Source organism: Rattus norvegicus, chromosome 5, assembly GCF_021556685.1.
Source record: "Rattus norvegicus strain SHRSP/BbbUtx chromosome 5, alternate assembly SHRSP_T2T, whole genome shotgun sequence".
In the NCBI taxonomy this organism is placed as follows: domain Eukaryota; kingdom Metazoa; phylum Chordata; class Mammalia; order Rodentia; family Muridae; genus Rattus; species Rattus norvegicus.
In genome coordinates, this window is record NC_141538.1 from 37,571,969 (window position 1) to 37,593,722 (window position 21,754).

The 21,754-nt window shown below is 35.7% G+C and overlaps 1 protein-coding gene across 11 annotated transcripts in view; it reads right to left on the reverse strand.

Moving 5' to 3' along the window:
• Nucleotides 1-21,754, reverse strand: part of Cnbd1 (cyclic nucleotide binding domain containing 1) — a 354,753-nt gene that overhangs the window by 124,192 nt on the left and 208,807 nt on the right. For all 11 annotated transcript variants that reach the window (XR_015620077.1, XR_015620076.1, XR_015620075.1 and 8 more), the window contains 3 exon segments: nucleotides 16,905-17,092; nucleotides 7,171-7,302; nucleotides 5,567-5,699 (listed from right to left, as the gene is read on the reverse strand). Coding sequence is in view for 5 of the 11 variants with exons in the window: in XM_087551194.1 (XP_087407320.1) it covers nucleotides 5,567-5,699; nucleotides 7,171-7,302; nucleotides 16,905-17,092 (453 nt within the window). In the remaining 6 variants the exon portion in view is untranslated.

Below are 21,754 nucleotides of genomic sequence, written 5' to 3' on the forward strand. Positions count from 1 at the left end.
CAGAACCAAAAGTTGGTTCTTTGAGAAAATCAACAAGATAGATAAACCCTTAGTCAGACTAATGAGAGGACACAGAGAATATGTACAAATTAACAAAATCAGAAATGAAAAGGGAGACATAACTACAGAATCAGAGGAAACTCAAAAAATAATCAGATCTTACTACAAAAGCCTATATTCATCAAAACTTGAAAATCTGCAGGAAATGGACAATTTCCTAGACAGATAGCAGGTACCAAAGTGAAATCAGGAACAGATTAAACCATTTAAACAATCCCATAACTCCAAAAGAAATAGAAGCAGTCATTAAAAGTCTCTCAACCAAAAAGAGACCAGGTCCAGATGGGTTCAGTACAGAATTCTATCAGACCTTCATAGAAGACCTCATACAAATACTATCCAAATTATTCGACAAAATTGAAACAGATAGAGAGCTACCAAATTCCTTCTACGAAGCCACAATTACTCTTATACCTAAACCACACAAAGACCCAAAGAAGAAAGAGAACTTCAGACCAATTTCCCTTACAAATATCGACGCAAAAATATTCAATAAAATTCTGGCAAACTGAATCCAAGAGCACATCAAAGCAATCATCCGCCATGATCAAGTAGGCTTCATCCCACGCATGCAGGGATGGTTTTATGTATGGAAAACCATCAACGTGATCCATTATATAAACAAACTGAAAGAACAAAACCACATGATCATTTCATTAGATGCTGAGAAAGCATTTGACAAAATTCAACACCCCTCCATGGTAAAAGTCCTGGAAAGAATAGGAATTCAAGGCCCATACCTAAACATAGTAAAAGCCATATACAGCAAACCAGTAGCTAACATTAAAGTAAATGGAGAGAAACTTGAAGCAATCCCACTAAAATCAGGGAATAGACAAGGCTGCCCACTCTCTTCCTACTGTTTCAATATAGTTCTTGAATTTCTAGCTAGAGCAATCAGACAACAAAAGGAGATCAAAGGGATACAGATTGGAAAAGAAGAAATCAAAATATCTCTATTTGTAGGTGATATGATAGTATATTTAAGTGATCCCAAAAGTTCCACCAGAGAACTACTAAAGCTGATAAACAACTTCAGCAAAGTGGCTGGGTATAAAATTAACTCAAATAAATCAGTAGCTTTCCTCTACACAAAAGAGAAACAAGCCGAGAAAGAAATTAGGGAAACAACACCCTTCATAATAGTCCCAAATAATATAAAATACCTCGGTGTGATTTTAACAAAGCAAGTGAAAGATCTGTATGTTAAGAACACCAAGCCTCTGAAGAAAGAAATTGAAGAAGACCTCAGAAGATGGAAAGATCTCCCATGCTCATGGATTGGCATGTTTAATAGAGTAAAAATGGCCATTTTACCAAAAGCGATCTACAGATTCAATGCAATCCCCATCAAAATAGCATTTTCAGCAAATGGTGCTGGTTCAATTGGAGGTCAGTATGTAGAAGAATGCAGATCGATCCCTGTTTATCACCCTGTACAAAGCTTAAGTCCAAGTGGATCAAGGACCTTCACATCAAACCAGATACATTCAAACTAATAAAAGAAAAAGTGGGGAAGCATCTAGAACACATGGGCACTGGAGAAAATTTCCTGAACAAAACATCAATGGCTTATGCTCTAAGATCAAGAATCAACAAATGGGATCTCATAAAACTGCAAAGCTTCTGTAAGGCAAAGGACACTGTTGTTAGGAGAAAACGGCAACCAACAGATTGGGAGAAGATCTTTACCAATCCGACAACAGATAGAGGGCTTATATGCAAAATATACAAAGAACTCAAGAAGTTAGACCGCAGGGAGTCCAATAACCCTATTAAAAAATGGAGTTCAGAGCTAAACAAAGAATTCACAGCTGAGGAATACCGAATGGATGAGAAATACCTAAAGAAATGTTCAAAATCTTTACTCATAAGGGAAATGCAAATCAAAACAACCCTGAGATTTCACCTCACACCAGTGAGAATGGCTAAGATCAAAAACTCAGGTGACAGTAAATGCTGGCAAAGATGTGGAGAAAGAGGAACACTCCTCCATTGTTGGTGAGATTGCAGACTGGTACAACCTTTCTGGAAATCAGTCTGCAGGTTCCTCAGAAAATTAGACATTGAACTATCTGAGGACCTAGCTATACCTTTCTTGGGCATATACCCAAAAGATGCCCCAACATATAAGAAAGACACATGCTCCACTATGTTCATAGCAGCCTTATTTATAATAGCCAGAAGCTGAAAAGAACCCAGATGCCCTTCAACAGAGGAATAGATACAGAAAATGTGGTACATCTACACAATGGAATATTACTCAGCTATCAAAAACAATGACTTTATGAAATTCATAGGCAAATGAATGGAACTGGAAAATATCCTGGGTGAGGTAACCTAATCACAAAAAAAAAAAAATAAATAAAAAAAATAAAAAAAAATGGTATGTACTCATTGATAAGTGGCTATTAGCCCAAATGTTTCAATTACCCTAGATGAACAGAATACATGAAACTCAAGAAGGATGACCAAAATGCGAATGCTTCACTCCTTCTTTAAAGGGAACAATAATACCCTTGGGAAGGAGTAGAGAGGCAAAGTTTAGAACAGAGGCAGAAGGAACACCCATTCAGAGCCTGCCTCACATGTGGCCCATACATATACAGCTACCAAACTAGATAAGATGGATGAAGCAAAGAAGTGCAGGCTGACAGGAACCGGATGTAGATCTCTCCTGAGGGACACATCCAGAATACATCAAATACATAGGCGAATGCCAGCAGCAAACCACTGAACTGAGAACGGGACCCCCGTTGAAGGAATCAGAGAAAGGACTGGAAGAGCTTGAAGGGGCTTGATTCCCCATACGAATAACAATGCCAACGAACCAGAGCTTCCAGGGACTAAGCCACTACCCAAAGACTATACATGGACTTAACCTGAACTCCAACCTAATAGGTAGCAATGAATCGCCTAGTAAGAGCACCAGTGGAAGGGGAAGCCCTTGGTCCTTCCAAGACTGAACATCCAGTGAATGTGATTGTTGGGGGGAATGTGGTAATGGGGGGAGGATGGGGAGGGGAAGCCCATATAGAATGGGAGGGGGAGGGGTTAGGGGGATGTTGGCCTGGAAACCCTGAAGGGGAATAACAATCGAAATTTAAATAAGAAATACTCAAGTTAATAAAGATTAAAAAAAAGAAAAACACATACCCAGGTCACAATAAATGTCTTTGTGATTCTGTGCCATTCTCTAACAATAGATATGGAAATACAATAATGTTCAAAAAAAAAAAGAAGACGAGTCATATCTGATGATTTTATTTTATATATTGTTTATTACTATAAAAATATGCAAAAACCTAGATTTGTTTATTTATAAGCACTTTTATTTATTTGTTTCTTTGTTAGCTGATAAGAACTTATGATAATTAATAGTTATGTTAGTACTGAGATGGGATTTATAGATATATCTGACATTCTTATCTAAGGAATATAATCTTGTCTAAACTTGTATACATATATGCTCTAACTTTTATATGGTTAGAAATGAGACAAAGTGATATTTTTACTATACAGTATAATAACAGAGTTTTATTATTATGTAATATAACAAGCTGTATAACACAGAAAATATTATTACCTTTCAGATATTCCAGTATATGAAACATGTTGTGTCAAGCCTATTTTTAGCTCTACAATCTGCTTAGCTCTTAAGTACTTTGGGCCCATGTTTTAGTTTGAGAAACATTAAAAATAATAACTGAATGTTTTTGAGTAATAGAATAGTTGACCCCTCCACATTCAGAATATTTGTTCACATAATATTGAACAGCTTACTTATGATCTACTTTTATATATACTAGCCTCTGAGAGAAATATTTAACAAGTCTGATATAAAGTAGAAAATCTATGATTAAACCCAGAAAAACTGCATTCATCAAGTTTTCTCTGCAATAAATACACTAAATTTTGAAAAGCTAAACTTCTACTTATATAAGTTGATTGGATGATTTTCATGTGTACATTAATGAAAATATTTATATTCAGACCTAGTTATTAAAATTTTTGTGAACAGTTCAATATTCTTAATCATTTTCCAGGCTGATGGTTTAGTGCTTAGCACTTGTTACCCTTTTAATAATTTTTAGTATTTAGTTTTTATAAGCAAGATATACTTAATGTTGATGCAACATAGTTTAAACATCTGTTTTAAGAAATGATATTGTAAATATGAGCACTGAAAAACACTCATCAAATATGAGTGCCTTATTTCTGTGGTTTGAAACCTAAGCTTCCCTCTCACTATACTTTTTCCCACAATACACTACCAGGAATATTTTGCACCACACTGAGCTGAAACTCACTTTCCAAGGATATCTTAGCTATGTTTTAAGATTTATAACTCAGAATCAAACTTGTAGAAGCTTTAGTCTCATTCCTAATTTGAAGTTAGCCCTTGGCCATCACAGCTCAGCAGGATTTGTAAAGCAGTATTTCTTGAAAGGTTTCCTGTACTGTAGTAGTCCAAGTATTTGTTCCAACAGTATTTGAGAGGAGAAAAGTACCAGGTCTCACTGCTCATTTTGCTGTTCATGGCCATATCTTGTGGGGCAAAGTGACTCCTTATTAAAGACAAAAATCTTGCCCACACTTTCATAGAGGACACTTCACTGTCCTCTCTTGTTTACTTGTCTCTCATAGGTTCATGAAGAAATAGAATGAGTCAATACTGTCTATGCTTTTGTGCACACATACTCTAAGAGGTCTGTACATGCACTCCAGACTCTAATGATATCGGAGGCTTTTGCCTCTTGATTCTCTTTTTAAGACTTCACCTTCTCCAGAAATTGCAAATATCAAATCTCCAAAATTATGAACTATTAGCTCCACATAATGCCACATGTAAAAAACATCTGACCTCCCATGATAGGTCACAATCAGAATACAAGTACACAAAAAGTAATGTGTGAACTACAGGCAATGTGCAGAAAGTAAATGTGGGTTGTAAGGGATTTTCATATTTAGTTTTTTTACCCACACCAAAGATACATCTATATTTATTTGAGGTCTCACGACAGCAATTAAGGACTGAATCTGACATGCTTTGTCAAGGCTTTGATGAGTGACAGATAACTTGGAATTGTTACTTTTTCACTGCTGAGATATAACACAGATGTTGATTGAAAATTTGCTGGTTAAGAGCTTACTAACCAGGACAGTAAGAAAACAGTGACTACACAGACATCTTGCCCTTATTCTTTGCAGGTTGGCCCTTACTGTAATTCTCAGTGTGTAGCAATATGAGTATGGAAAATTGAAAATGTGGAGAGATGTGGAATGCAGGTTTGGACTAAAGCTGCTCTTGAAGCAAAACATGTTCATTTTTTAATTAAAAAGAGAATTTTTAAAAAAATCCAATTCATAGTTAATAATTCATTAATAAAATACCTATATGGAGATGCATTACTTATATTGCCTAATATATTGAAATTATAAAGATTTGCAAATACAGTAGTGGAATTTTACATAACAAACAAGTCTAAAATTGAGTTAAACTCACCATGACCTGGAGGAAAAATTTTGAATGTACTAAGTGAAACTAGTTCATATATGGATAAGGTAGGCCAAATTTCATAAAATGGACACTTGCGAATTAATTTCAACTTTTGTGCATTTTCACGTTTTACTTTTTCCTGCAATAAAAAAAAAAAAGAATGCCCTTGTCAGGTTTCAAAATGAGATCATTAAAAACTAACAAAAACTAGCCAAAAATGTCAGAAAAAGAGAAGTAACAGCTATATGGCTATTTCACAGTATAAGTTTGAGTAACAATTGGCTATTACTATGACCAATAGCTATACTATAATTCTAATATTCAGATTTGTTTGCCAATATACCCAATCTGTACTATAATGCTTTAAATTACTATAAATATGAACAAATTTTAAAGATTTATAAACAAAGCTCAAAAGGTGTGTGTGTGTGTGTGTGTGTGTGTGTGTGTGTGTGTGTGTGTGTGTGTGAAGTTATATAATTCATTTTCATGAGGGACAATAACAAAACAAGAAAAATTTTTAAGCCAAACACTCTGAAATTTAAATATACTAATATCTGGTATTTGGGGAAACAATGAATTCTGGGAAAATTACATGTTTATGAGGTTACCACACCAAAGGAAATTTCTTACTTTTTGAGATCCTAAGCAATAAGAAAGATATTTATCTTTCAGCATGAATACTGAACCTTCAAGTATCATGCAGGACCTAGGCCTGTATTAGAATCTGTCAAGAAGACAACAGGGACCTCCCAACCTCACTGTTTAGATAAGTTTTTTCTACCCTTTAAAAGAAGTGGAGGTGATGGAGGGAGTAGGAACAGATTTGGTTTAGACTAGAAAAATACAGATTTACACTAAAACGTCATAAACAGCAGAAGTTGATGCTCAGAATAAAGTTTAAATGTCTTCTTATCCAATTATGAATTTGAAAGTTTGTGCAATTCTGTATTAGCATGTCAACCATTCTGTCTTTGTTTGTTTCCTTGGTTGTGATAAGCCAAATAACCCAAAGCACCTCGAGGATGAGATCAGTTATTTCAGCCCCATAGAACATAAAAACTTGGGGAAATGCTGTCTGCTGGGTTACTTCTCCACTCGACTCAGCTAACTTTCTTATATTGCACAGGTGTACCAGAGTCTTCTTACTTTAATTTGCAATCAAGAGAATGTCCCAGAGATATCCCCGTAAGTCCATCTAATGGAGACAGTTCCCCAACTAAAATCCCGCTTCCAGCAGGTCTGCGTCAAGCTGACAGAAAGCAACTAGTCTCAGCCATTAAAGGCTAGGCTCACAACCAAAAGTATTAGTCACATATTCTGAAGAAAGATTAGTACAGACTGGTGAACCCTTGAAAGCAGTAGCGCCGTAACCATCCAATCATTTTTGTCCCCCATCAAACAGCATGCTGTTGACACACAGACTGCCTATTTGCTCAATGACTGAATGAGTGAATTTAAAAATTATAAAGAGCAGAGGAGCGCTCTGCTGTTTTTCCTGCAAGTACTGAAAAAGAAGCTGACGAAGTGCCAATCGGCCAATAAACCACAAATCATGGTCTCTCCAATCAAGTCGGACTTCAAAAGGGAAATAGATGTGCAGAGCATACCAATTTTAACTTCTCATACTCCTTTGTAGGTATTTTCAGGATTTCACAGTCGTCGTCTGTCACAATTGAACGTTCACATTCATCCATGTCAGGTCGAACTTCCAGCGATCCAAAGACACCCCACTTTTTCACCTGTGAACGGTATCAAGAAACAGGAAGTTGTCAGCATTATTCATTGACATCCACTCACACAGACACCAGTGAAAACTGTGAGAAGAGTCTAGGTGAGCCAGCAAGAGGGTTGGAATCCCAGTTCCTCAACTGTGCAAGAATGTCTCCCTGATCTTTGCCTGGATCATTCAGGCTTCCACAAACATGCCTTTTCCTTGACACAACATCTATTCCTCAGCAATATAGAGAAAACACCATGAGGAAGAGCCATGCTTTCTTTTATTCATTCATTCCTTCAAGTGCCAGGGAAATGTTTGGCATAGAGTCAGAATTACAAAATTATTTGATGGAAGAAGGGGTACAAATAGTCAGGGTACAGCTCTTCTATTAATAGTTGTGTATGTTGGTAATAAATAAAATGAATACAGTGTCATGCCATGGATAAGTCATTCATGTGTGTATTAATATGTGGCAGATAAATATTAAACAGGGAATGTTATTTCTAGAATATTTAAGTCATTATTGTAAAAAATCATATACCTATTGAATATTTATGCTAGACTTTCCTAAGTAAAAAATAGAAAATATAAATGAAAAGTAACACAAGGCTATTCGAGATAATGTTTGGTTAAAATTCTATTTAAAATATAGATAAAGACTGATTCTTTTTCATTTTTAGGAAATAAATTGTTGCGCATGATATAGTATCCCTACAGAAAGAGGATATTCAAATCAGAGAATCCCTGCAGAGGCCAAAGTGGCTCACAGTGCTATTTAGCTGGCACGAGGTCCTGGAGCTTGTTAGAATGGAGGACAGAACATAAGATTCATTACCATGCAAGGTGAGACACCTGAACTGATCCTAAAGCCTAGGAATTCTGATGAAAGCTGGGCTTGCAAAATACAGACAAGAAAAGCTGTGTCCACTAATCCATGAAAGACACAAAAACTTGTCTTTTATCTGCAAGTCCTGGCAGAATTCTCAGAAAAGAAAATCTCTAACCCTGCAACTTGCATATGTGCAGTTTTCATATTGTACAGGATTCACAGCTGACTAGTTAATGAAAATCCTATTAACAACTCATATAAGATTTAAACACGTATATAATTTTAGGAAGGAAGGTATTTCCAGCTGAAGCAAGGAGTCTTAAAATAACTAATTAACATGATAAGATATTTATAAGAATGAATACAAATGAAGGAAAATCAACATTATTTTTAAAAGAACTTATTCATACTGAATTATTTAGACTTAAAATGAACACATGAAATAAAATTAGAGCAAAAAATATTTTAAAAGAAAAATAACTAAATTAAAACTCCATACATAAAATTTACTGAAAGGATACATTATTTATAAAGTAATTCAAATTGAATTCATATACAATGTGCAGCTAGTACTTAAAATGTATAAATGTAGAAGGAATAGAAATAAGGGTGTTGAACAGATTGGAAGATGGACAGGCAATATTAAGTATATGGAAACTCCAGGAGAAGTCAAAAAATACGTAGGAAATGGTCAGAGAGTGACAGTGACTGCAAATAAAGGAACACATACAGAACAATCAGGACTCATGCTCACAAGTAAGGGGTAAGTATGTTCTTCATGTTCCCCTTTACCAATAATTTCAAGCAGACATGTTGTGCTTTATTTTCCTCAGTATTTCTAATTGCCATCAATCAATTAGTCCAAATTTCCTGAACAAAACACCAATGGCTTATGCTCTAAGATCAAGAATCGACAAATGGGACCTCATAAAACTGCAAAGCTTCTGTAAGGCAAAGGACACTGTGGTTAGGACAAAACAGCAACCAACAGATTGGGAAAAGATCTTTACCAATCCTACAACAGATAGAGGCCTTATATCCAAAATATACAAACAACTCAAGAAGTCAGACCGCAGGGAAACAAATAACCCTATTAAAAATGGGGTTCAGAGCTAAACAAAGAATTCACAGCTGAGGAATGCCGAATGGCTGAGAAACACCTAAAGAAATGTTCAATATCCATAATCATCAGGAAACTACAAATCAAAACTACCCCGAGATTCCCCCTCATACCAGTCAGAATGGCTAAGATAAAAAACTCAGGTGACAGCAGATGCTGGCAAAATGTGGAGAAAGAGGAACACTCCTCCATTGTTGGTGGGATTGCAGACTGGTACCACCACTCCGGAAATCCGTCTGGAGGTTCCTCAGAAAATTGGATATAGAACTACCTGAGGACCCAGCTATATCAGTGTCATTTATATTTTACATATATAGCATTCAATTTCCTTGCATTATTTCTCCGTGGGTAGTGTATTTTTCTGTCTGAAATTCATTTTTATTTGATTTTTTTAAGATTTTTTAAATTTACATTTTAAATGTTATTCCATTCCCAGTTTCCTGATTATTAAAATTAAACGAATAATATAGAATTCTGAAACATATGTTTAAAATTCCCTCTGATGACCAAAGGCACCAGAATTCTTATACTTCAATTCAACAAAAACCCAATTTACTATTCTCCACTCTTGTGTTTTATTCAGGTTTTCAATGGAGGAAAATGTTGTCCACTCATATTGATAAGAGTGTTTCTCCTTTCTATGCCTACTAACTCAAATATTTAATCTCGTCCTGAAATAACTCAGTCATACCACCCGCAGAGGCATACTGCATCCAAAAATAATGTTTTGCCAGCTATTAGCTCCTTTAGTCCTTTATTCATTAGAATATGCATTTAACCATGAGTAAGAAAAAAATCTAAGATATACTTTTTAAAATTTGTAAAAATAGACACAGAATCGTATTCCTCTAATCCAAGCTTCTCCTGAAACCTGAAGCAAAAAAAGGGTCATCTGAGAGTAATTATAAATATTGTGCCTCAAAATAATTATCTTAAAGCATAGGGATGTACCTCAGTAGTGAAGAAGTGTCTTTCATGTGCAAGGCTGTGTGTTCTATCCCAAGGAAGACAAAAGAACACATGTGTAGATGAATTTAACATTCATATGCTTTGAATATTTTTCTCACTAATATTTTTAATATAACATAATTGTCATTTATATTGTGCTAGTTAGGAACCTTGTAGGGGCAAAATGTAATTATTGAACTACAGTTAAGTAAATCAACAATCAAAAAAGAGCATAAATTTCAGCTTCATAGAACTTGGTTTGGGATCAAAACCTATGACTGTCTGATCTATGAGAATCACTACTGGTGTTACAGAGGCATACTCCACTGTAAAGCTTATCCCCATACTTGAAAAAAATGATGCTTGGTCTTCATAAAGCAGTAGCCAGGCCATAGTTTCAATAAATCTGTATGAACCTCTAATAACTGTTAAGTTTAATTCAAAATGTTTGTTTCTAATGTGAGAAAAAATAATCAAAATGCACCCCAGAAAACAACTCAGAGGTAAATTGAAATGTCATCGGGTAGTTCAATAAAACACTGAAGTTGTTCTTTAATGAACAAATCAGAAGAATCAAGCAAGTGTGAAGGAAAAAGCAACAGCATGAAGAGACAATCTGCTGGAGGACTCTGCAGTAAAGTGTAAAGCCAACTTCAAAAAATCATCTACAGTGGGTTTGCAAAAGTCGTCAAGAATCCCAGGAGGAAACTTTGAAAGATGTATGATGCCTTACAGAACCAACCAAATGACCATATTTTCTATATTACTTATCTTTTTACATATAAAGAAAAAATGGCATTAGTCCAAATATCTGCTCCCAAGAAGAGAACAACAGATCGATTAGTTGAAAATCAAGGTGACTGCAACGTGCAGCATGTGGAGCAAACATGGGCTCCACCTGCGTTCATCTAACAGCTGTTTGCAGCTGGATGAGGTTCAGTAACTGACAAAGGTTTCTAATCTGCTCGGTGAGAACAGGCCTCCCAAGACACAAGTTCAAAATTTACTATATCCTGTCAAGCTATGTGATTGTGCAAATAACTTTTTGACTTAGAAATAGTATAGTTTTCAAATTTAAACTATTTCTACAATTACTGATCATATCGTTCAAGTTAGTTTCTTGTGTACAAATTAATCTTACTAAATCACTGAATTGTGCCTTAGTTCTTTTTTTAAAGATGGAATTCTTCATCTGAATTATGTACCATGCTTTGAGCTTTATAAACGTTTCTCATTGAGACACAGAAAGCTAATAAAGGCCACAAAAATAAGTTCTGAACTGTCAGTAGCAAACACAGCTTAGAGAGTTAAATGGTCTGGTCCAGAAAAACAACAGACTAGGTTACCCCCATTTATAACCTATATATGATGAATCAAGTACAAGGATATGAGTATTTAATGCTGGAAATTAAAACAATAGTTATTCTATTCAATATTTACTATTCTTTCAAAACTGATGTTTTCAGAATTTTCTAAAGTTAGCTTGGATGAAAAGCAAACATAATTTTGAATTGTTACAAAAATAAATGGGTAGTTACAAGAACACGCTACAATCATTAAAAATGTTTTAAAATAGGTTTCATCTAATCATTTCATACTTTTTATTGTTTTATTCTTTTTCTTTTCATTTTTATTATATGTTGGTTATCATTAAATGTTCAGCTCTATTTTTGGACACAGAAATAATTTTAATAGGTCATTGTATTACGTAAAAATTTTAACTATTCAGTAATTTATTTCATGGTCAGTGGCCCTTTCTCAATTTTCATGTTCTCATTTCCAAGACCACAGAGAGCCTTTGGCTTCCATGAACCTTCCCAAGTTTATTCTTTATGTGTTCACAATCAATTGCAAACAGTCCTAAGTTTCCTCTATACCCCTACAGGACAAGGATTTGGTCTCAGGTTTGGTCTCAACACTAAGTCTTTCCTATTCAACATGCACTGTTTTCCTCTACAGAAGATTTTCAAAGATACTTTCTAGGAGCTTGTGAGATGGCCCCTCGGTTAAAAGTACTTGCTGCTCCTCCAGGGCAAGAGAGGACATTTCTCAGGACCCACATTTGATGACCTACAATCTCATGTAATTATAGTTCCCTCTCTTGGAATCCATAGACATCTGCACATCAAATAACTACACGTAGTAGACGGATTTATTTTTTTAAAAACCACCTTAGAAACTTTCAGTTTTTCTAGATCTTTGGCTACAAAAATTACTTAAATGAATGTGTTTTATACAGACTACCATGACTTCATGTTTACCCAGAATCCAAACCTATGCTTGGAACTGCAGACATACAGACCATGCTGGTTGCATTCAAGATAAGGTAGTAAACACCTTTTCTTTGCCAAGGCAGCAGCAAAATATTTTACACTGGCCAATGAAGTATGACCAGAAAGAAAAAGCATTTCATTTTACTTTTGACAAAATTCAATAATCTAAAAATAAATTTAATTCACCTACCCCTATACCACTGTCCTGTTACAGTGGCCTATTGGCAGAGCAAGAACCAGTGTAAAATGACCTAACTCTAAGTAGACAAAGTTGGGAAGCAGGCTAAAACCTCAGGTTGGCAAGCATGTGGAAACTGCTGCAACTCCAATTGCTTGATGTTATGTGGGAAATTACTTGACATAATTCCCAAGGAATAGAAAAGGTACTACAAAGGAAAATCTTCAAATCATCTGACTGCTACAGTGGAGTCATTAATAGCCCACTTTACAGTCAACTTCGGTGATCTGACTGCTACATCTTCAGTGACAAAAATATTCAGGAGATATGGACAAAAATTGGGAGAGGAATGAGAGGCTTATATAATATGGAAATTGAAGAGGTCCAATAAAATTTATTTTCCTCTTTATTCATTACAATCCCAATTATAGCAAAAATTAGAGCATAAATTCTTACTAATTATAAGAGAAATCATTGTGTTACATGACGAGGAAAGCATTGTAATGCCTTGCAGGAAAGCTTTCCACAGAGGAAAGCTTCCTGAACCCTTTCCTCTGCTCCCCTCAAATCCTATGCTTATTCAGTGCGTTCTCTGCCAAGCGTCAAGCCTCCTATCTCTGTTCTGTACTTTAGATAACTCAACTTGATGACAATGCCCGTGTGATGATGTCACTTCTATTTGCAAAACTCCCAAACTACTTGCCAGTTCTGACAAGTTACTGGAATGGCAACCCCATCTCAACATCTGACGTACATTTCTCTATGAACATACTGTCATCTAAACCATATCATCTGAAATTCTGGGTCTCTACTCATTTAGAGATCTGTGCCCTTCCCTCTTTTGTGTTTTATAGCAGTTTTGACAGTGACTCTGGGCTCCAAACTCTAGCTCTTAACAACTATCTACTTTAACAACTCTCTCTACTAAACCCACATTCTGATTCAATTTCCATATCCCTGTAACTGTCATTAATAATATTTAATATTGCATTACTATCTCCATTGTGACTTTTTGTGATTATTCCTCCAATGGTAGCTGTACTTCTTTTAAAAAATCTGTTTTGCCTTTATATACCCATTTCTGTTCATTGATTGTTCCCTTAATACTGTTTTTTAATCTTTTATTATGTCTTTGACATGATACTAATAATAAAGCACTTGTTTTGCTTTTATTCTTTGTGTTATTCAAGATCTTACTCAAAGGAAAAATGCCTTGGGTGGTAAGAGAGTAAAACCCTAGAACTCTCTTCTTTATGGCCATGTGGTCATCAGACAGAATATCTCATAAGTTGGGCAGGATGCAGGTACCTCCTCTAGGTTTAAAAGGAAAACACAGGAGGACTTCATGCCATTGACACTAACAGGAGTCCTGGATTAAACTGTCCACTTTTTTTTCTGTCTCCAGCTGGAAGACTCATGGGCTAAATCCTAAACCAGAAAGCAAAGGAGCCTTTAAATAAAATCACCAAAGCCCTGAGGTATAAGGTTTACCTAAACTAATATGGCCGCTTTCCTTCCTAAATATCTACTTGAATAATTAATTTTTATAATAATAGCTTAATGACTTATCTCCTTGTAGCATAGACAAGTACTACTTCTCTAGACATCTTCCAGCTTTGTCCTCTCGCAGGAGAGACCTTTGTATCTCTAACACTGCCTCACACATAGTCTCCATAACTTGTTACTCTTCCAAGGCTGTACATTGCCATTTAACATGTATGTGAAAAGTATAGACACCTACCTTAGCTGCTTTTCTGTTCTTGAAAAAAAAAAGAAAAAAATCTCTGAAAAGGGGAAGTTAAGGAAGGGTTTATTTCAGCTCACAGTCCCATGTAGTAGAATCCATAATGACAGTAAAGTTGCAGGAGCACAAGGCACCTTGGTCACACTGGACTTGCAAATAGGAATCAGAGGAGAGATGTATGCGTGTGCTCAGCTCATTTTCTCCTGTTTATTTCAGGATCCCATCAGAAGGAAGGTGCCAGTATGGTAGGAGGGCCTTCCCACCTCAATCTAGTGACGATAATCCTTAAAGGCAGGCTCAGAGATGTGTCAACCGGGTGAATTCAGATCCCATCAAGTTGACAACCGAGAATAAACATCACGAGATTCACCTAGACTGGAACTTGTTAGAGGCATGACGATGCCCTCTGAGTATGGGTTTTCCACATCAACGAGCAGCATGGTAAAATATCTCTAAAGATACAATATGGCATTGAGAATACCACCTTCTCTCTAATTGCACTTAAGGTCTACTAAAAAGCAGGGAAAGTAGTCCTGGTACTGAAAACCTAGCTAATTAACCAAGGCTAGAGAGAACAAGATCTTATAGAACTTAACTACAGACATAGCCTAAGGCAAAGGCAAAGCCCATTATAATCAGAAATGGGAGTTTTGTGGGACTCCTAACAGTGGGAGTGGGGGGTCCCTGACTCACTTGCCTGCTTCAATTTTCCTCCGACTGGGATGCCACCTCCAGCCTTGACAGAATGGTGTGTTTGCTATCCCTGCTCTTTTCTGAAGGAAGGCATAGGAGGAGTGGATATGGGGAACAAGGGAGGTGTGGAGGGAGGGCAGTCTGCAGTCAGAATGTATTGTATGAAAGAAGAATAAATAAAATAAGGAAAATGGTGAAGAAAGAGGTATGACAAAGTCCCTATATCCATCCACACAACAAATTAACAGCTGCACACAAGTGTAAAGAGCTTCATGTCAAGTCAAATATCCTAATTTAATGTTAGCAAACTCTAGGAAATTACTTAATTTTGCACTTATTATATCAATTTTAAAAAATTATTTTGTATGAAATTATTCTAATTAAATGTAGGGAACAGAATTTTTACCATTAAAAAATAAATCAGTAATGTCATAGGGCTGTGACTACGCTAATTCTTTCTCAATTGTGTGCTCGTAGCACTAGCTGGAGCAATAAGGCGAAGGAAAAATTTAAAAATATATATATTAATTGGCAGAGTTGAAGTCAAAATATCTCTATTTGCAGATGATATGTTTTTATAATAAGAGCTCAAAAATTCCACCAGAAAACGTCTAGAAATTATCAGCAGAGCAGCAGGATGCAAAATCAACCTACAAAAATCAGAAGACTCTTCATACACTAAAAACAAAACATACTGAGAAAGATAATATGATCCACTTCAATTCCCAACAGTCTCAAGAATATACCTAGGAACAAACATAACAGACACCTCTACAAGAAAAAAAAGTTAGCTCTCTGAAGCAAAAGACCAGTACCTTTCCTTGTTGCTCTGACAAACTCTGACAAAACAATGTAAGGGAGGCAGAATTAATTCTGGTTTAATATCTGAAGGTACAGCCAGTCCTCCATGAAGGCAGCATGAGACAGGAAGTGACAACCAGTCCTCTGGTAGGAGGCAGAGAAAGATGGAGGCTGGAACTCAAGTCCCCTTTCACATTTATTCAGTATGAGATCAAGTCTGTGGAATGAAGTTGTCCGTATTTAAGGTGAGCCTTCCTGCCTCATTTTTTAATGCGTCTTTATAAATGTAACAATAACAAATAAAGATGCAGAGGCCATAAACCTGAGAGGGAGCAGAGAGGGTGCATGTGTGAAAGCAGAGAGGAAGGAAAATGGGAAATGATCTTGTAATTTTTAAAAATTATAAACATTTTAAGAAAAGGAAGGAAGGAAGGGTATCAAGGGTAACCCCTATAAGGAACCAAAAGCTATTAAACTTTTATTTTGTTATGTTAACCAGTCATGAGAATATATCTAGGAACAAACATAGCAGAGACCTCTGGAAGAAGAAAGCCAGAGATTTTTTAAAAATATATTTTAATTATTATAATGCAATCTATTCTCATTACTATTATTATAAGGAATCTATTTTGTGATTCTTTAAGCATTGCTCTTTAAAAAAACATAATAAAAACACATTCTGCTGTGATTTTAAAGCCATATGTTAATAACCTTCTCTATCCTTCCTTAAGTCATTTGGTCTCAGTTCTTCATCTAAAGCTAACAGTTTGTCTCTTCCAGTATATCAGTTATGCCTATCTTGTCATTGTATAAAACACACCATGTAACCATTGCAAGTGTGTAATACACTACTGAAGTCTTCTTCATTAAAAATTTCAACCAAATGTTGAGTTCAATGATATCAGTATTAATTATAATGTAAGGCTATATTATTTTGGTCTGTTTAAATGCCCAACAATGTTGGCATCAGGAAATCTAAAAGAAAAACCTGTTTATAATATTGTTATCTCTGTATTTATAAAATGTAAAAATTCTTACTGTTAATTTCTTTGAAGGTACATAAAACTCAACCACTGTAGAATCTTTTAAGTCTACGTCAAAAAGAAAACTTTCTCTGGAGATAGAAGAGACGATTGAGTCCTCTTCTTCAATCAGACTTCTGAACACCTTTACACGACGTCGAGCGTGGCCTGTCAGCATGATATAAAGTCCATCATCACCAATCACTGAAAAAAATTGAAACCAAATACATATTTGGTTAATAATCACACAGCGATTAAACCTGCACCTCAAGCTAATTCCTGCCAGCCTACACAGTAACTTCAGTGTGATACTCAGGAACCCACACTCAGAACAGAATAACAGATGAATATTTGATATATTCTATTATTTTGGTTTGTGATATTTTTATTTTAACTTTTTATATAATTACATCATTACCCCTTCCCTTTCTAAACCATGTCATGTAACGACTCATCTTCTTGGGTAATTATTGGATTTTAATAAAAAAGAGAACAAGGTAACATTCATTATTAATAGACTTAAGCCATTATGAAAAAATTGGATTAGGAAAATCTTCAACCCTTATCTTCTCTCCCCCAAATTGCCATATCCCGCTTTATATGGCAAAACATCCCTACTAATAATTTCATTAACATTTGCTCAGGAATGATAGTGGATAGCACTTGTCCTACTACACAATAAGTGTCCAAACCTGTTGTCCTACCCCATTCTTGAAGCTCAATTATGTACCCGTAGCCTTGGCAAGTATATTCCTCTGTTAGTACTGTAATACAATTCAAAATCATGTCCAGTTCAAAAAAAGTATATTCTTTGGGATATGGAAAGTAGATGGTATATTTTCCCATTTCATGACTGTTTGTATCACATTATGAATGGGCAACATCACCAAAGTGCTATGAGATCATTTCTTACAGGTTATTCATTCACTTCCTGTAAGTAGAAACTTTGCAAACAGACTTTCAGAGGCAATTATATGTCTTTATATTACTTCAAATGCTATCAATTGATCATATACTCTACATTTTTTCTCTAATTTGAGTATTTATTAACTCTCCCAATTACTCTACCAATGCTATGGACTTTAAATGTTTTCTATAAGCAGACATTAGTTTTGCATGGATGTCTAAGATAAATGGAGTGCATTCTGGGTGGTACATTATCAGCCACTAAATTATCTATGTGGTGAGAAAACTGAAAAAAATTAATTAGGTGATCTATGGCTGTATAGGGTAAAGAGAGGACCAAAGTAAATTAGAAGACATCCAGACATCACAGCTATGTTGAAGGTTTGGGTTGATTAAGGAAGCATTGCTCACATTAAAATGGTAGGAAGATGTGCCCAATGTGGATCCTTATGCACATTGTTTGTTTCTTTCTCAGGGGAAATGATCTTTTTTTTTTGTCCCTTGGCCAAGAAAACTGCACTTTGACTGGATGCCATATAAGCAATGTTAAAAATACTACTTCACCCATGCTCTTATTATGTGTGTTCACACAGTACCATCTGATTAGTAAAATATTAGGAGACCATTTTCAAGTATTCCCACCCATTCCTCATGTGGCTAAGAACCAGGAAATGATGCTAGAACTAAGAAAAATATCTTGAAACTAAAACAAAAGGTGAGACAATTAAATCCTAACATTTCTAAGTGTCCCCCCCAGGTGTCTTGTTATGATATAACAAATAACTCCTTAGTTTGTATGAACAATGCTCTTTAATTCTCTATTATAGAAGCTGAATTCTGTGTCTGTATGGATATTGCTGGTTCATGTATTACTAATATACATAGTTACATTGTTGTGAGAAACATATATATGCCATCAAATTTAAGCAAATATACTTACAGAAGGGTATTTTTTAAAAAGGAGTACCTATAGATAACTCTCAGAAATGTAACATCCACATGTAAAGCTATTTGGTTTGCAAGTCTATAGTTAAATAAGCCAGACCTGATAAAAAGAAATAACATGTTGTTATGTGTGGATTCCTATTATAAAAGTTTACATTATTACGATAAAAGCTACTTCCCAATAATCTCCCTTACAATCATGGAACACCAGCAGCCAGTATCCACGTGTTAACTAGGACACAGGGGGCTATCTCACTAGGAGCTGCACCAGCAGCCAGTGTTCATGTGCTAACTAGTACACAGGGGGCTCTTCCACTAGGAGCTGTACCAGCAGCCAGTGTCCATGTGCCAACTAATACACAAGGGGCTGTCCCACTAGGAGCTGCACTAGCAGCCAGTGTCCACGTGCTAACTAGTACACAGGGGGCTGTCCCACTAGGAGCTGCAAACATAAGCAGCATGCTCAAAATAAAATAATTTCTCCTGTGAGTGAAGGTAAATTCACCAATCTTCTAAAGAAAACATCCCTGTCCTTTCGGCGCTGCCGAGTGACAGAGACTTTCTTGTACAGTCTCTGTTTAGTCTATGTTTAAAATAAGGCCATAAAGGAGTCAAACAAACTGGAAGATTTGTAGACCATGGAAAAATATTTAGACCAGAACATATGCCAGAACCACAAACTATCCTTACCAAAAAGTTCATATTAAGCTAGGCTATAAGCTTCAAATGACTCTATGAGTAAAACAAATTTTCTCAAGGCTGGACACAATCAAGATACAATGTACACTTATGAGATTGTTAAAAATAATATGTGTGTATAGAGATAGATAGATAGATAGATAGATAGATAGATAGATAGATAGATATAAATATATAAATTCATGGATATATAGATATGTTGTATTTGTAATTACAAGAGACTGGTATTTTGAAATATGCTTTTAATATTTAGACATGTTAATATACTGAGTGAAAAACTGCTAAAACGACAATGAGTGCCCATTAATGAACACAAGTAATTTGTAACCCCTGTTTTAAGTGCAGTTTGAAATACATTGTATGTGTATGTAGCCCAGGCTGGCCTCGAACTCCTGATCCTCCTGCCTCTGCCTCCTTCAGCAAATTCTACCAGTGTGTGCCACCACAACCAGCATATATAGCAGAGGAGTTCAGGGTCTGGACTCAGTCAGAGAAGATGCAGCATGGGGAGGTCTGTTGATGTGCGGTTGGGGGTGGGGACATCCTCTTGGAAATGGGGGAGGAGGTGGGATGTGGAACAGTCAGAAGGTGGACTAAGAGGGGGTAAACTCTGGACTGAAAAGAACAGATTAAAGAATAAATAAAAAAAGAAAAGGAAATACATTGTATAGGAACTATTTTTATCTTTATTGATATTTTGAATCAGGTAGTATGCTTGCTTTAATTCTATAAGCAATAAAACTGAATGTTATGAGAAAGGAAATAAGTCCAGTACTATAAGTCCAGAAGCCTGATATTAGTATAGCCAGTTTTCAACCCAGCAGGCCTTCAAATTCCCATCTTGGTTAGTGTGATCTATGTAGTATGTCTATAGATAGATAGATAGATAGATAGATAGATACTAAGATAGATAGATGCATAGATACATAGATAGATGATAATAATATAGAGTATGGATATATACACTTTATGTATATATGTATATGTAATGAACATAATAATGGGTATATGTATATAAACATATCACTAATGAGTATATATAATGAGTATATATAATGAATATGTATATATATCTGAGTGTATATATAGAGAGGGAGTATATATTATACTACATTTCATTTTAAATTTTAAAAAGCATGTTTAAAAATATAGTTCTTGAAGTTCTAGCCAGAGCAATCAGACAACAAAAGGAGATCAAAGGGATACAGATCGGAAAAGAAGAGGTCAAAATATCACTATTTGCAGATGACATGATAGTATATTTAAGTGATCCCAAAAGTTCCACCAGAGAACTACTGAAGCTGATAAACAACTTCAGCAAAGTGGCTGGGTATAAAATTAACTCAAATAAATCAGTTGCCTTCCTCTATACAAAAGAGAAACAAGCCGAGAAAGAAATTAGGGAAACGACACCCTTCATAATAGACCCAAATAATATAAAGTACCTCGGTGTGACTTTAACCAAGCAAGTAAAAGATCTGTACAATAAGAACTTCAAGACACTGAGGAAAGAAATTGAAGAAGACCTCAGAAGATGGAAAGATCTCCCATGCTCATGGATTGGCAGGATTAATATAGTAAAAATGGCCATTTTACCAAAAGCAATCTACAGATTCAATGCAATCCCCATCAAAATACCAATCCAATTCTTCAAAGAATTAGACAGAACAATTTGCAAATTCATCTGGAATAACAAAAAACCCAGGATAGCTAAAGCTATCCTCAACAATAAAAGGACTTCAGGGGGAATCACTATCTCTGAACTCAAGCAGTATTACAGAGCAATAGTGATAAAAACTGCATGGTATTGGTACAGAGACAGACAGATAGACCAATGGAATAGAATTGAAGACCCAGAAATGAACCCACACACCTATGGTCACTTGATTTTTGACAAAGGAGCCAAAACCATCCAATGGAAAAAAGATAGCATTTTCAGCAAATGGTGCTGGTTCAACTGGAGGGCAACATGTAGAAGAATGCAGATCGATCCATGCTTATCACCCTGTACAAAGCTTAAGTCCAAATGGACCAAGGACCTCCACATCAAACCAGACACACTCAAACTAATAGAAGAAAAACTAGGGAAGCATCTGGAACACATGGGCACTGGAAAAAATTTCCTGAACAAAACACCAATGGCTTATGCTCTAAGATCAAGAATCGACAAATGGGATCTCATAAAACTGCAAAGCTTCTGTAAGGCAAAGGACACTGTGGTTAGGACAAAACGGCAACCAACAGATTGGGAAAAGATCTTTACCAATCCTACAACAGATAGAGGCCTTATATCCAAAATATACAAAGAACTCAAGA